The 13193-nt window shown below is 35.3% G+C and overlaps 1 protein-coding gene across 1 annotated transcript; it reads left to right on the plus strand.

Moving 5' to 3' along the window:
• Window positions 1–7493: 7493 nt before the first annotated feature.
• On the plus strand, window positions 7494–10809 carry LOTGIDRAFT_175495 (hypothetical protein; the record flags this gene model as incomplete). The annotated part of the gene is made up of 4 exons (XM_009056955.1): window positions 7494–7588; window positions 10307–10370; window positions 10576–10597; window positions 10670–10809. The coding sequence occupies 4 exons, from the start codon at window positions 7494–7496 to the stop codon at window positions 10807–10809; spliced, it is 321 nt and encodes a 106-aa protein (XP_009055203.1).
• Window positions 10810–13193: the final 2384 nt, after the last annotated feature.

Raw genomic sequence — 13193 nt, forward strand, 5'->3', positions numbered from 1 at the left:
AGATATTCTACAAAATAATAAAAATTGGTTTGTTTCGATTTTCTTTATTAATCCTTCACTTTGACCCATATTTCATGAGCAACCAACTCGGTAACGGCGGCAGAATGCGTCACCTATTTTCGTGTACAATGTTTGATCTATAAATAAGTCGAGAAAAACACATTGTATGGATACCGGGTGGTATAATTAACTTCTCTTAGTATTTATCTTTAATATCAATTCATTATAACTAGTGACAATTCCTTGAAAGAACCACGATTTAAAAAAAAAAATAGTGACTGACAAAATATGATATGTAGCGTGATTTATTGCTAAAAGTCACTGAAACAACATAAGAATATGGTCCACTTTGTGTTCCATAGAAATTTTCGGCTGACACAGAATCCGCTAGTTGATCACGTGACTTCATTCGTTGGATTACATTCTAGCAGACGACACTTGGAATTCCGATTACCGCTTGGGATTATAAGGAAATTCGGCCGATAAAAAATGATGACGTTTGGTAATAAGTGAAATCCGCCATTTTGTATTTGTCAAAGTATACATTAATACATTTTACCTTGCTTGAAACTACTGAATTCATTCTACTAGCTGATATTGTACAGAAAACCCATGTTTATCAAAACAAACTAATGCAGAGGTCTCGCAAGGTCGCTCAAGGTCGCTCATGTAAATTATTAATCCTTTCCGGAAATCCACGAATAATAGGTTTCCACGAAATTAGGTTACTTGACTGTACACTTTTTTGGAATTAGCTGTTTTATTTCTCTCTTCGGGTAAATTATCGCTTTTATTTTACTTAATTCTATATCAGAATATAACTATAACTATATCCATTTTCATGCTCAAAACAGGAATAGGTGTTGACAGTTCTTGTCATGTGAAAACGTAGTCAATTTATTGAGTGTAGAACCCAGTAGGCCTAAACTAAAGGTTATTTTCCTCCTCTTGAATATGAATGTCAGAATGAGTAGAGGGAGTCTATTTGGATGTTATGCCTTGCAAATTTCAGCTTTCTGTGCAGCATACATTGAATGGTAGGAAATGAGCAAAATTTGTGTGATACTATTATGTAACTGGGTGTCAGTAATTTTTTTTTTTTTTTAGATATTTTGCCCACTTTCAGGAATAATGCACATGACAAAGTCTAATTCCTTAACTAAGGCATAGATAGGCCCTATTCAGTTTTTCTGACATGTAGAGATAGTCAATGTGGATATTACTGGCAAATTTTAGCTTTTCAGCCACCATGTTCAAGAGATTAAAAATTAATTTCGATTTGATGCTATTTTGAAATGGTATAACCTAGACTAGGCTACTTAAAATCTTTGTTTTTAACCACTTGAATGTGGATGACCAAATATTTTGCGCATTACAATATCACAGATGACGAGATATCTCCACAAGAGTTCTGAGTCGAACCATAGTCCAAAACATTCATATGTTTTGTTTACGAGCCTAAAAGAATTTGCGGATGTAAGAGGGTTATCTCCCTTTCCATCATGGCGTCCAGTAACAAACGAAAATTCAATTTGGATGAAAATGAGATAAGAAATATGTTTATAGACTCCTGATCATCATGAGAAGAAGAGTGTGACTCAAATGACTCAATGCGACGATGCATCCAATCAAAAGTGATCAAGAATATAAATAAAGTTGGTAGTGCAAATTTTTTAGTTGTTGGCGGCTTTAATGAAGAAATTTAATGTACCATGCTTAATAATCCGATTGAATGGAAATGGGTGGAAGTCGACAATAAGCCTGTATGGTTGTGAGCAAGATATGAATAAAGACAGCTCTGTTCTGGACATTTTCAATGAGTTTATGTGTGAAGTGCTTTGGCAGAAAATTATGTTTTTGCACATGCAACATTCACACCAGAAAACGATTTCGATTGGTAGCCTATAGTATGTAAGCCAAAAATTGACATGGATTAGAGATTAAAACACCTTATTCCCTAGTCTCATGAGTCATATGGGATATACTTATATACCACGCAAACCAGTTTAACTATAATGAAGAAGATGAAGGCATTGATAGACTGTTCAAAATTTGACCTGTTGTCAATTAAAATTGGAAATTAAAATCAGCTTACACACCATCACAGGATATTACGATTTATGAATCACACATAAAGTTTTATGTTAGACTTGGATTCAAACAATACAATTAATCTAAGTCTGCAAGATTTGGTCAATCTGGATTCCGATACAACATTTACGTTAACTACTGCTGCAATGGCCCTGATCTCTTCGCTTAGCTGATTACACAGAAAACAAACATGCATGTAGGTGGAACTGTTGGTTTAAGTCGTAAAAACATACTAAGAAACTAAAAAATTTTGCTCATACTGAGAAAAACATCCATGTTTTTCCAAACTAGGGAAGATATTTGAATTCTGTTCTTTTTTTACATATTAAGTATTGTTGAGAGAGTCAAACTGGATTTTTATGCGCGTATATGTTGGTGTCGACCATGTTGGTCCGTCTACAATTGTTCGTAAACATTCTACAAGGCACAATTCTTGACAGATTTTGACGAAATTTGATTAAATTGTATATTTTAATCCAAATGATAAACTCGAAAGTCAAAGGACTTGAAAAATAGAGGATCAAATTGAAAAGCGTTCAATTTTTTGCTTGCAAACACTTTATAAGGCACAATTCTCAACAGATTACAAAAATTGTAACTTAATGAAATTGTTTATTATCACCAGAGGATGACACAAAATTGAAAAAAATGTTATATGAGTTTATGCACTTGTTTTTGAAATAACTTTCAATTTTTTTGCTTGTGAACACTCAAGAAGGCACAATTCCGGACGGATTCAGACGAAACTTGGTGAAATCGTTGATCCTTACCCTAGGATGAACAATATTAAAAAACAGTAAAAATCAGAAAATATTTAATACGAGTTACTATTCTTATTTGATGGTATTTGATGTCAAGTTTTATTATTTCTTCCATTGGTTTGTCAACATTTCTTGTGAGCAGGATAAAGACTTTAGTTTTTATACGCCCACATGGAAATGTGGACATATATTGCTGTCCATCGGTCCGTCAACATTTCTTGTGAACACAATAGAGATTACAGTTTTCAACTGATTTTAATGAAATTTGATGTGATCATTTATATTGATGAGATCTTGGTCAAGTTCGAATTTGACGATCTTTTAATGAACGGTTTTTGAGTTATTGCCCTTGACTTAGGAAACAGGCATCAAAATTTGTTTGTGAACACAAGAAAGACTACAGTTTTAATGAAATTTGGTTTCATCATTTGTATTGATGAGATCTTGGACAAGTTCGAATTTGATATTTCAATGAACTGTCTTTGAGTTATTGCCCTTGACTTAGGAAACACACATCAAAATTTGTTTGTGAACACATAAGAGACTACAGTTTTCAATTGATTTTAATGAAACATGGTGTGATCATGTATTTTGATGCGAAAATTTGATTTGTTTGGATTATTGATATTGATTTTAAAAAATTTTGTGGTATTTCTCAGTATAAATAATTCATACTTTAGTCACTAAAGACTGTTTTATCATTTCTGAAAGCTGCCAACTTGCCTGGCAAGCTATCTTTATCTGATTTAAATGAAACTTGGTGTGATCATTTATATTGTTGAGATCTTGGACCAGTTTGAATTTGATTTTTTTTCTTGTCGTTTGAAGGTTTTTGAGTTATTGCCCTTAGAAACCTGTGATAACTAACATTATAATAACATGTACAACTGATGTGCCCTTGACTTAGTCAAAACGTGTCAAAATTTGTTATTGAGCACAAAGGAGACTACAGTTTTGATCCGATTTTAATGAAATTTGGTGTGATCATTTATATTGATGAGATCTTGATCAAGTTCGAATTTGACGATGTTTCGATGAAAGTTTTTTTGAGTTATTGCCCTTGACTTAGGAAAAACACGTCAAAATTTGTTTGTGAACACAATAGAGACTACAGTTTTCAACTGATTTGAATGAAATTTGGTGTGATAATTTCTATTGATGAGATCTTGGTCAAGTTTGAATTTGACGATCTTTAGATGAATGTTTTTTGAGTTATTGCCCTTGACTTAGGAAAAACGCAAATTTTACCTTGCCTGGCAAGCTATCTTTAAGTAAAGTTTTGAGTTAAAATTTTCTCTATAGATTTGGTTAATACTTTTCACAAATTTGAGCAAAAAAAAAAACATTCAACCTACAAAAATAGCAGAATGTCCTGTTTTACTATGAGAAAAGACATTTCTGACAGCTGCAAGAGGGTGTATGTTTCTCTTTTGCCAAGCTATCTTTGACAAGAATAACGACTATGGAAAATAGGATCCTTTTTACCAGCTGGTTTTCGATAATTAATGAATAAAGAGGAAAGATTAAGATTAGATTATTGAACATATGAATGAAATGAATTAATGAAACATAGTGACAAGCAGGTTACTGTATCAAAGGCTCAATGATATCATGGTGACAAGAGTAACAGTCTACTGTACGAAAGGTCCAATGATGTCGGACTTGTACACAATTGTTAAATCTACGACTTCTGGCAACAGGCTATTGTATCAAAGGTTCAATGATGTCGGACTCTTAATCACTTGATAAATCCAGATTGATTGCCACTGGCTACTGCATCAAAGGTTCAATGATGTAAGACTCTTAATCACTTGATAAATCCAGATTGATTGCCACTGGCTACTGCTTCAAAGGTTCAATGATATCATTATCAAACTCTCAAGCACTTGATAAATCTAGACTTATGGCAACTGGGTTCTGTATCAAGGTTCAATGGTGTCGGATTCATAAAAACTTGATATATCCAGGCTTACTATTGACACTTGCTTTAATTGAATTAAAATGTTTATTTTCAGCCGTAAGGTCTGCGGGAACTCAATAGCTGTCTTTACTATTGGGTTTGACATACACCACACACAGTTAGATGATCAACGTAGCACGGTCAGTATTCAAAGTTTTAGAAATTCCACTTTGGCGTCACAAATGTCAGTCAGTCTGAAAACTTCAGAAGGCACGATTCTTGATGGATTTTGACAAAATTGGTGTGTTTATTATCTTTCATGGATGGACACTATTGAAGATAAAAAATATGAGTTATTGCCCTTGTATTCGAAGTGTTCAATTCTAGCTTGTAATTACTTAAGAGAACAGATTTATACCCAATTATCAATATTTGAAAGACAAAAAAGTTCAGAAAAAATGTATGACGAATGGTTGAATATTTGACACAGTGATTGTTACTATTTTTCCAAATGTTTTAATTTGAAAATAAAGCTGCCAGTTGGCATATATTACCCTGCCTGGAAAGCTTTCTTTGATTAGTTACAGTACCTGTTAATTGAGCTTTATACTGTAAAACTTGATTTCCCTTTGTTAATGATGCAGGTGGCAGGGGCGGACATGGAAAAAGCTTTTAGTCGTTTGGATGTGACAGTAAACCTGTGTGCTACAGACTGTGCATGTTAAAAATCCTTTGACAGTTCGAAATCGAAAAAGAGCAGGCTAATGACTATTGAAATCCATGTATGTCCAGAACAATCTGTGTTAGAAAGATGAAAGATGTCATTTATCGAAAAGAAATATATAGAAAAAGAAATGCCCAGTTTGAGGTATTTGGAAAGAATTACCATACATATCTAACACTTCTGAAGACTATTTACATATATTCAAGACCCAAATCAACCCCCGAAAATGGCAAATAAAATTTCCTGTTTCAATTCCAGGGTTCCAAGAACAAAGTAGCTGGTCTTTAGCTACAACAGGCCATTTAAACTGGGAGGTCAATTGGGTTATGGTGGAGCACAAATGTCCCAAAGGCGACTCTTGGAACAAAGCTTGGTAAGGATATTTGAAATATTTCATATGGTATGATATAGAAATACGAATCAAATTGTTTATACTGCATTTTTCAAAGTAAGAATGGAATGTGAAAAGGTTTTCCAGCATTTTATAATGTGTGTATATTTGCACCATTTTAGTTTTCAAGCCAGAAAGTGGCTTTGATATGTCTCCAAAGGTAACAAATTTTGAATTGAATTATTTAAAACTTGGAATGTTTTATAGGGATTGTAAAAATTTTTCATAGGTATCGGGGACACTGATAGCATCAATTTGCACAATTCCAATTTCCAATCAGACTTTTTGTTGTTCCCCAATACACATAAAAAGATATTTTGACACAATCCCTTTTATTGTTGGTAAATCTGCTGTTGTATGAACTGTTTTTGAATTGTCCTTAATTCAAAAAAATTGACATTTTTATACGCCCACACGTAACTATTCAAACTAATAAAATTTCTTCAATATCAGAAAATTGGTACTTTAGTCACTGAAGACTGTTTTATCATTTCTGACAGCTGCCAGTGGGCCTATGTTTCTTTTTCTCACTTTTTTGACTCGTGCTCACTCTACAGACTACAATTCTGTATGGATTCAAAGTGTGTCAATATAATTATGAAGATGCGCACTATTGAATTTGTTGAGGATCCGAAGATTTTCTTGAGAGATATCGCAAAAAACTTGGATATCGCGTTTTTTCACTTTTTTGGATCTTGTTCACTCTACAGGCTACGATATAGAGTTTGTTTTACAGTTCACATTTAGCTCTTTATCAAGCTGCTGGTGGGCGTATTCGCTTGCGACACTTGCCACAAGCCTATGTTTAGAAACTTGGTTTTGATATGTTTGAAATATTTATAATTTTAGGTGTAAACAGATAGAGCTTCACTACATGGAATTAAAGTGCTTATGGTGTGGCACAGAAGTTCGCAAGGCAAGTGTGCTTTAATGCATAATGCTATTCTTATCCCTGACCATTTAGAAATTTATGCTTGAAGGGGTTAACAACTTGGGAACTGTGTAAACTGCAATAAGGTGCTGTGAGCTCAAATCTTCTTTAAGCTTTATAACATTATGATGCCACATCTGCTTCTGCTTTAAAAATTCAAACCTGTGTCAATTTCAAATATCACCTAGATCTCTGAAATGTCTCTTGGTACCGTTGACTTATCAGTACAAGAAGAAATATAAAAGAAAAAACTAAATAATCTGTTTGACCAGTCAACAAAATTGAATGAATATCTCCACTCAATGAAATTTTTTATTTAAGAAGATTGACAATATTTATTTGTGCTTGACTTTTAAGAAAAAATTAATTTAATTTTATGTCTGATTTTAGGTTAGAAAGGGTAAATGGTCTACTAATTTACCTTCCCGCAATAGCACTGCCACAATAGGAGTGTTCTGAGGTCATGGCCTGTATGAGTCTTCAGACCTCCTATTCACAGATGAAGAGGAACAGATGAAGAGAACAGATGAAGAGGAACAGATTGGGTGATTCCTCCACCCATTTTTTGTAAGTTTATCATAGATCTTGATGTTTTGAAATTATAGTACCATGATATTAATAGCTGTGTGAATTTTCAGAAATATATATAAATTTGCAAAAATTAAGTGGATTCCATATTCCATGGCTCAATAACCATGACCAGTAAACCAGAAATAAATAAACTAGTGTCCAAAAGAAACGATACCACCTGTTTGCAACGACATAAAAGAAAAACTAAACAATGCAGAAGGTTAGGATTGGTGTTATGCTTTTGAGAAATCCTTTCACAACATCTGTACAAAAATTTCATTTCAATAAAATCTGTACAACCAATATGACAAGCCTTTAAAGATGGGTGGGGTCGAAAAAAGAACATTTCGTTAGAGCACTGATCACAGAAACAACGGGAAATGTCACACCACACGTCACAAAGTCAAGTCAGTAGCGGGTATGTCCACCGTGAGCATCAATACATGCCAGAATACGCCTACGGACTGATGCCGTCAAACGTCTGATGACATTGGGAGTGATGCGGTGCCATTCCTCGAGGAGACATCGTTCCAAGTCCTGGACGTTGACTGGAGGCACACGGCGACGTCGGATTTGCCGATCGAGGTGGTCCCATAAGTGCTCGATGGGATTCATGTCCGGTGAATATGCGGGCCATGGCAAAACCTGTACGTTGGCAAGGAAGTTCTGTGTCAATCTTGCTGTGTGTGGCCTTGCATTGTCATGTTGGAAAAGGAGTCCACGAGGCTGTTGCTGAATAAAGGGCACCACAACAGGCCGTAGGATGTCATCAATATAACGCTGTGCATTCAAGTTTCCACGAATTACGACAAGCCTCGTTTTGACGTCACCACATATGCCACCCCAAACCATTAACCCTCCACCTCCAAACGGCCGGACCTGTTGGATACAGTTAGGCGCCAAACTTCACCAAATTGTCGGTATACAAGCTGCCGTCCATCGTTTTTGAAGATGAGGAATCTGCTCTCATCAGAGAACATAACACGTGCCTAGTCCCGCCATGCCAACGTCGAATTCGCCTGGCCCAGATCAGTCTGTTGTTCCGCTGTCGAGGCGTCATGAGCGGTCCGCGGTAGGGATGACGTGGCCGGATACCATACTGCCGTAGTCTCCTGTAGACGGTCTGTCGACTGATCCTGTGTCCCAGTGCTGTAGCCGCCGTGGACGTCGCTGTTACGGAGCGGTTCCTCAGGTGTAATACCCGGATGTAACGATTTTCACGGGCGTGATTACTCGTGGTCTTCCACTCCTGGGCCTGTCTGACGTCTGACCTGTCTGACGTAACCGCTGCATCAACCTGGTGATAGTGATGCGTGCGCAGCCCAACCTTCTGGCAACGTCGACGTGTGTCGCTCCTTGTCGGACCATTCCAACGGCTCTCTCTCTCTCTCGATGGCTGTCAAACGTGGCATATCTTGTGTTCTTTTTGTTGCTGTGATATCAACGTGTCTGATCAGCCGTTTTATACAGTTTTTATACACGTGCAGAACATGCTACAGAGGGAAATGTCACTTTCACGAAATTTACGTTTTTTCCCGGAAGTGATCACGTGTTCCCGGTATTTTTATCGACTATGCTGTGTTTGGGATGTGCAATACGAATTGGCATGTTTTCATATTAGACAATTCACTTAGTAAAAAACAACTTTGAAAATAAGTTGGTATCGTTTCTTTTGGACTCTAGTTTAGAATATGTCCTCAGATACAAAATTATATGGTATTTTGACTGTTTGTCTTTTGTTTTTTTCAGCCGTCGGCGGGAACTCGATAGCGGTCTTTACTATTGGGTTTGACATACACCACTTACAGTTAGATGATCAACGTAGCACGGTCAGTACCTACCTACATATTTAAATTTCATTCACAATTTCTGTTTTTTTTTCTGAAATTTTGTGAAAAATAATTGTTCATTTTCTGTATCCCTTGAAGGAGCATTAATCTTCAAAACTTAACTTACGATGATTATGGTCATCTGATTGATCTCTTAAAATCCATTTCAAGAACAAGCCCCCTGCTGTGGAATGAAAATGCACAGCAAAAACTACCATGGGATCTTTCTCTCTGAAGTGGTGCATATTTGATAATTCCATTGGCAGAGGGGTGTTAAAAGAGGCATGACTTTCCTGGCTAATGACAGATATCACGGTAAAATGTCTCGGACTCAAGAGCTTAAAACTAATCATTTCAAGAGTGACCTTTGAAAATTTATTGTCCATGAGCAGAGATATTGGCCAAATGATGTTATTCACATTTTGATATACAAAATTAAAGAGGTAGTTTTCTAGATTTTCATTACCCGGTTACTTTTAGATAGTTTTAATGTTATAGAATAAACTGAAAGATTTTTTTTGCTTAAAACTTCCAGATAAGGCAGTGGATATATTCCTCTAGTCTTTGGTCTAAAGTATTTATAACTGTTTGAACATAACATTCCAAACCTACTTTTAAAATAAGAATCTTTACTTTTAGGGTTCCAAGAACAAAGGAGCTGGTCTTTAGCTTCAACAGGACATTACATTTGGAGGTCAATTAGGTTATGGTGGAGCACAAATGTCCTAAAGGCGGCTCTTGGAACGAAGCCAGGTATGGATATTTTAATAATTATCTTGGATGTGATGTTGCTATATAAGTCATTATAAACACACTGTAAATATTACATTTAGCAACATAAGATTATTTTTTGGAAAACCTTACAATAAAAACCAAATTTTTATATGTGTCTACTAGCTGTCTACTAGATCTATTGAAATTGATGTCATGATCACCATTGTTTGGACATAACTAAACATGCCTCCTGTATAGTTTCCAACGCTTTAACGCGCTTGTTACTGAGTAACAGACTGTTCCATGGAATCCATCAACTTTTTGGATTTATGTATTTGTTGAATTATTTCATTTGTGCCATATCAAAGAATTAAGTTGTATATTATTAATTTTAGGTGTAAACAGATAGAGCTTCAGAAGTCAAGTGCTTATGGTGTGGCACAGAAGCTCGCAAGGCAAGTTTGTTTTAGAAATATTTAATCTGTAATTTTAAACCATTTTGATATCATGATATTTTTGTTAATGATGGTATGGTATTATATGAGTAAACAGTCAATCAAGACCCTACAGAATGATGGCCTCTCACACATTGTTTTAGTTTTTAAAGAAATACTTAAAATGCTAGTCATCTAATTATTTTCAATTATGTATTTATATTTTTCAGGTTAGAAAGGGTAAATCGTCTGGTAATTTACCTACCCGCAATAGCACTGCCACAATAGGAGTGTTCTGAGGTCATGGCCTGTATGACTTTTCAGACCTCCTATTCACAGATGAAGGGGAACAGATGAAGAGGAACAGAAGAAGGACAGATGAAGCGGCGCCTACAGAACAGATGAAGAACAGAAAGAATTATGAACAACAAGTGAAGAATGCTGAAGAAAAGATCAACAGATGAAAAGAGGGACCTCCAAAGAGTACTCAATAAGAAGAACCAAGTCTACAGATGAAAAGCCATGGGTATGTTACAAGGGATTTAGTGAACATTGTCTTTTTACTTTTTAAAATGAAATGGGACATAAGACTTGAACTACAATTAGAAATGAGGCGTGCATATAACAGAAAAAGGCAATATTATGGATTTAACATATTCCTTTAATAAACTAATCAAACAGATAACGTTTCAAACAATGTGTTTTCATCAGAATAAAAAACCTCAAAAACTAAGAATATTAAAGAGATTAACAGTGTAAAGGGTAATAATATTAATAATAAGAAGTCTAGATAAGAGAACATAAGCTTATTATCCAAAGTGAGTTACAATTTAGGAAATAAATAAGTTAAAACAATAGGGAAGACTTAAATGGTTACTATTTATACCTTTTGTTGTGTTTTATTCCATTATTATTTCATCTGATGATGGTACATGTAAATTGTGCTGAAAAGTTGAAACGTTATGTGTTTAATTAGTTTATCTAAGAAGTGTGCTAATTTCATAATATTGCCTTGTGTTTGGTGAAAATCTGACTTGGTTCCTCTACAACTGAATTATGGTTATATGATTGACTGGCATTTTGCAAAATGAAAATCTTGCATTTAGTTCTTCTACCATTCAAGGCTGTGCCCGCATATGCATATCAGTAATGACATAGTTTCAAAGGAATACTACCTTTTAGGATGAACATTAACTTTAGATTCTCAAATTTGGCCTGTAAATGTATGTATTCATCGTTGGGTGGAAGTTTAGGTCTTGAAAATAGATGCAAGTTGGTGCTTCTTTGCGACTCCCCAAAGTGCATGAAAGTGGGTTCCCAGCTCTTTTGAAAATTGCGAAAAAGTGCCAAGAAATACTGGTTTTTGTTCAGATGTTGACACTTCAAGTAATAATTACCAATGCATTTATCTGCTGTTAATTCTAAGAGGAAGTATTTCTTTAAAAAAAAAAACAAGTTGTGTTAAAATAAGTAGATGAATATTTGAGCTATGGCTTATTTACATAATTCCTTTCTTATTTCAGCTGAAGAGCTCACAAGAAGATGGTGTTTCTGCATTTGGTGTTTCTGCATTGATTAGGTGTTTCTGCATTGATTAGGTGTTTCTGCATTGATTTGGTGTTTCTGCATTATTAGTTCTGCCTCCTCATGGACTGGTTTTTACTAGTGCCTTTAGAATTGACTTTCTCCTTTTGCTAGAATAAGTCATCTTTCCTCAGTATTCTATTCGACTCAGCTGTAAATGGGTATGGATAATCTGAGTAAAATCATTGCCAAGAAATTTGGTCAAGGAACAGCTGTTAGACAGGATCTTGTGAACCTAAGCTGTCCTTGTAAAAAATCTTTCTATCTATCAGTAGGCTGACTAACCTTTCTGCAACCGAGTTCTGGGCCATGTTTCTCAAAAAAATCTAACAATCAATATTTGTGATATAAGTATGATATTTCTCAGTGTAAAATTCCACACTTATGACAGATTTCCCTTGAAAGATATTTTGAGAAACAGGCCACGTATTTCTGCTTCCATTCGGTGTTTCTGCACCTTTTACTAGAAACCAGTCAATCATACCAAGATTACCTTTCCGCTACCATTCAACAAGAATTGCCATGATATAAAAACCATCAGCAATTATTTGGATGTTTGCTTTATGGCTTTCATTTCTTTTGGATTTCAGCTTTATTGTTCGTATTTCTGATTTTGGGTATTTTGCTATGTACAGCTTTGGAAGTTCTGGTCAAAGTTGGCAGTTCAAAGTGAGTGTATGAGGTCTAATGTCAAAGATTGTGGTTGGGGTCAAAGGTCAATGATAGTTGTTGAGGTCAAAGGTCAAAGATTGTGGTTGAGGTCAAGGGTCAAAGTTGATATTTGAGTTCAAGGGTCAAAGTTAGTGTTCGAGTTCAGGGGTCAAAGTTGGTAGTTGAGGTCAAAGTTTTCTTTTCAAGTTATGGTGGTATGGATGAATGGAGGGTTATCAGATAAGAAGAAGCATGCATGCAGATAAAGAAACCGCAGGTATAGTCATCTGAATATTTTCATTTTACCAGCTGATAGAAAGGAAATGGTGTCATACTTGCAATTGTGTTAAATGGGGGAAATTCTACAGGATATAAGGATTTCAATTTTCACCAGTCAAGGATGTGAACAGCCTTTAGCACACAGAGCCTTAGTTTATTGTCTCTAGACTCTTTTTCATACTGACGCCTCTGACTTGACATCATTTACAGGGGTTTTTTAATATTTTTAAGGTAATTTTTTGATATGTTTTTTTTTTTCAGATAATGGTGGAAAGAGTAATAGTTTTTGTTTTTGGGTGTCTGCTTTTTTTGTTTTGGCTTGGCTTTCTGTCAT

The sequence above is a fragment of the Lottia gigantea genome (genome assembly GCF_000327385.1).
Source record: "Lottia gigantea unplaced genomic scaffold LOTGIsca_292, whole genome shotgun sequence".
In the NCBI taxonomy this organism is placed as follows: Eukaryota; Metazoa; Mollusca; class Gastropoda; family Lottiidae; genus Lottia; species Lottia gigantea.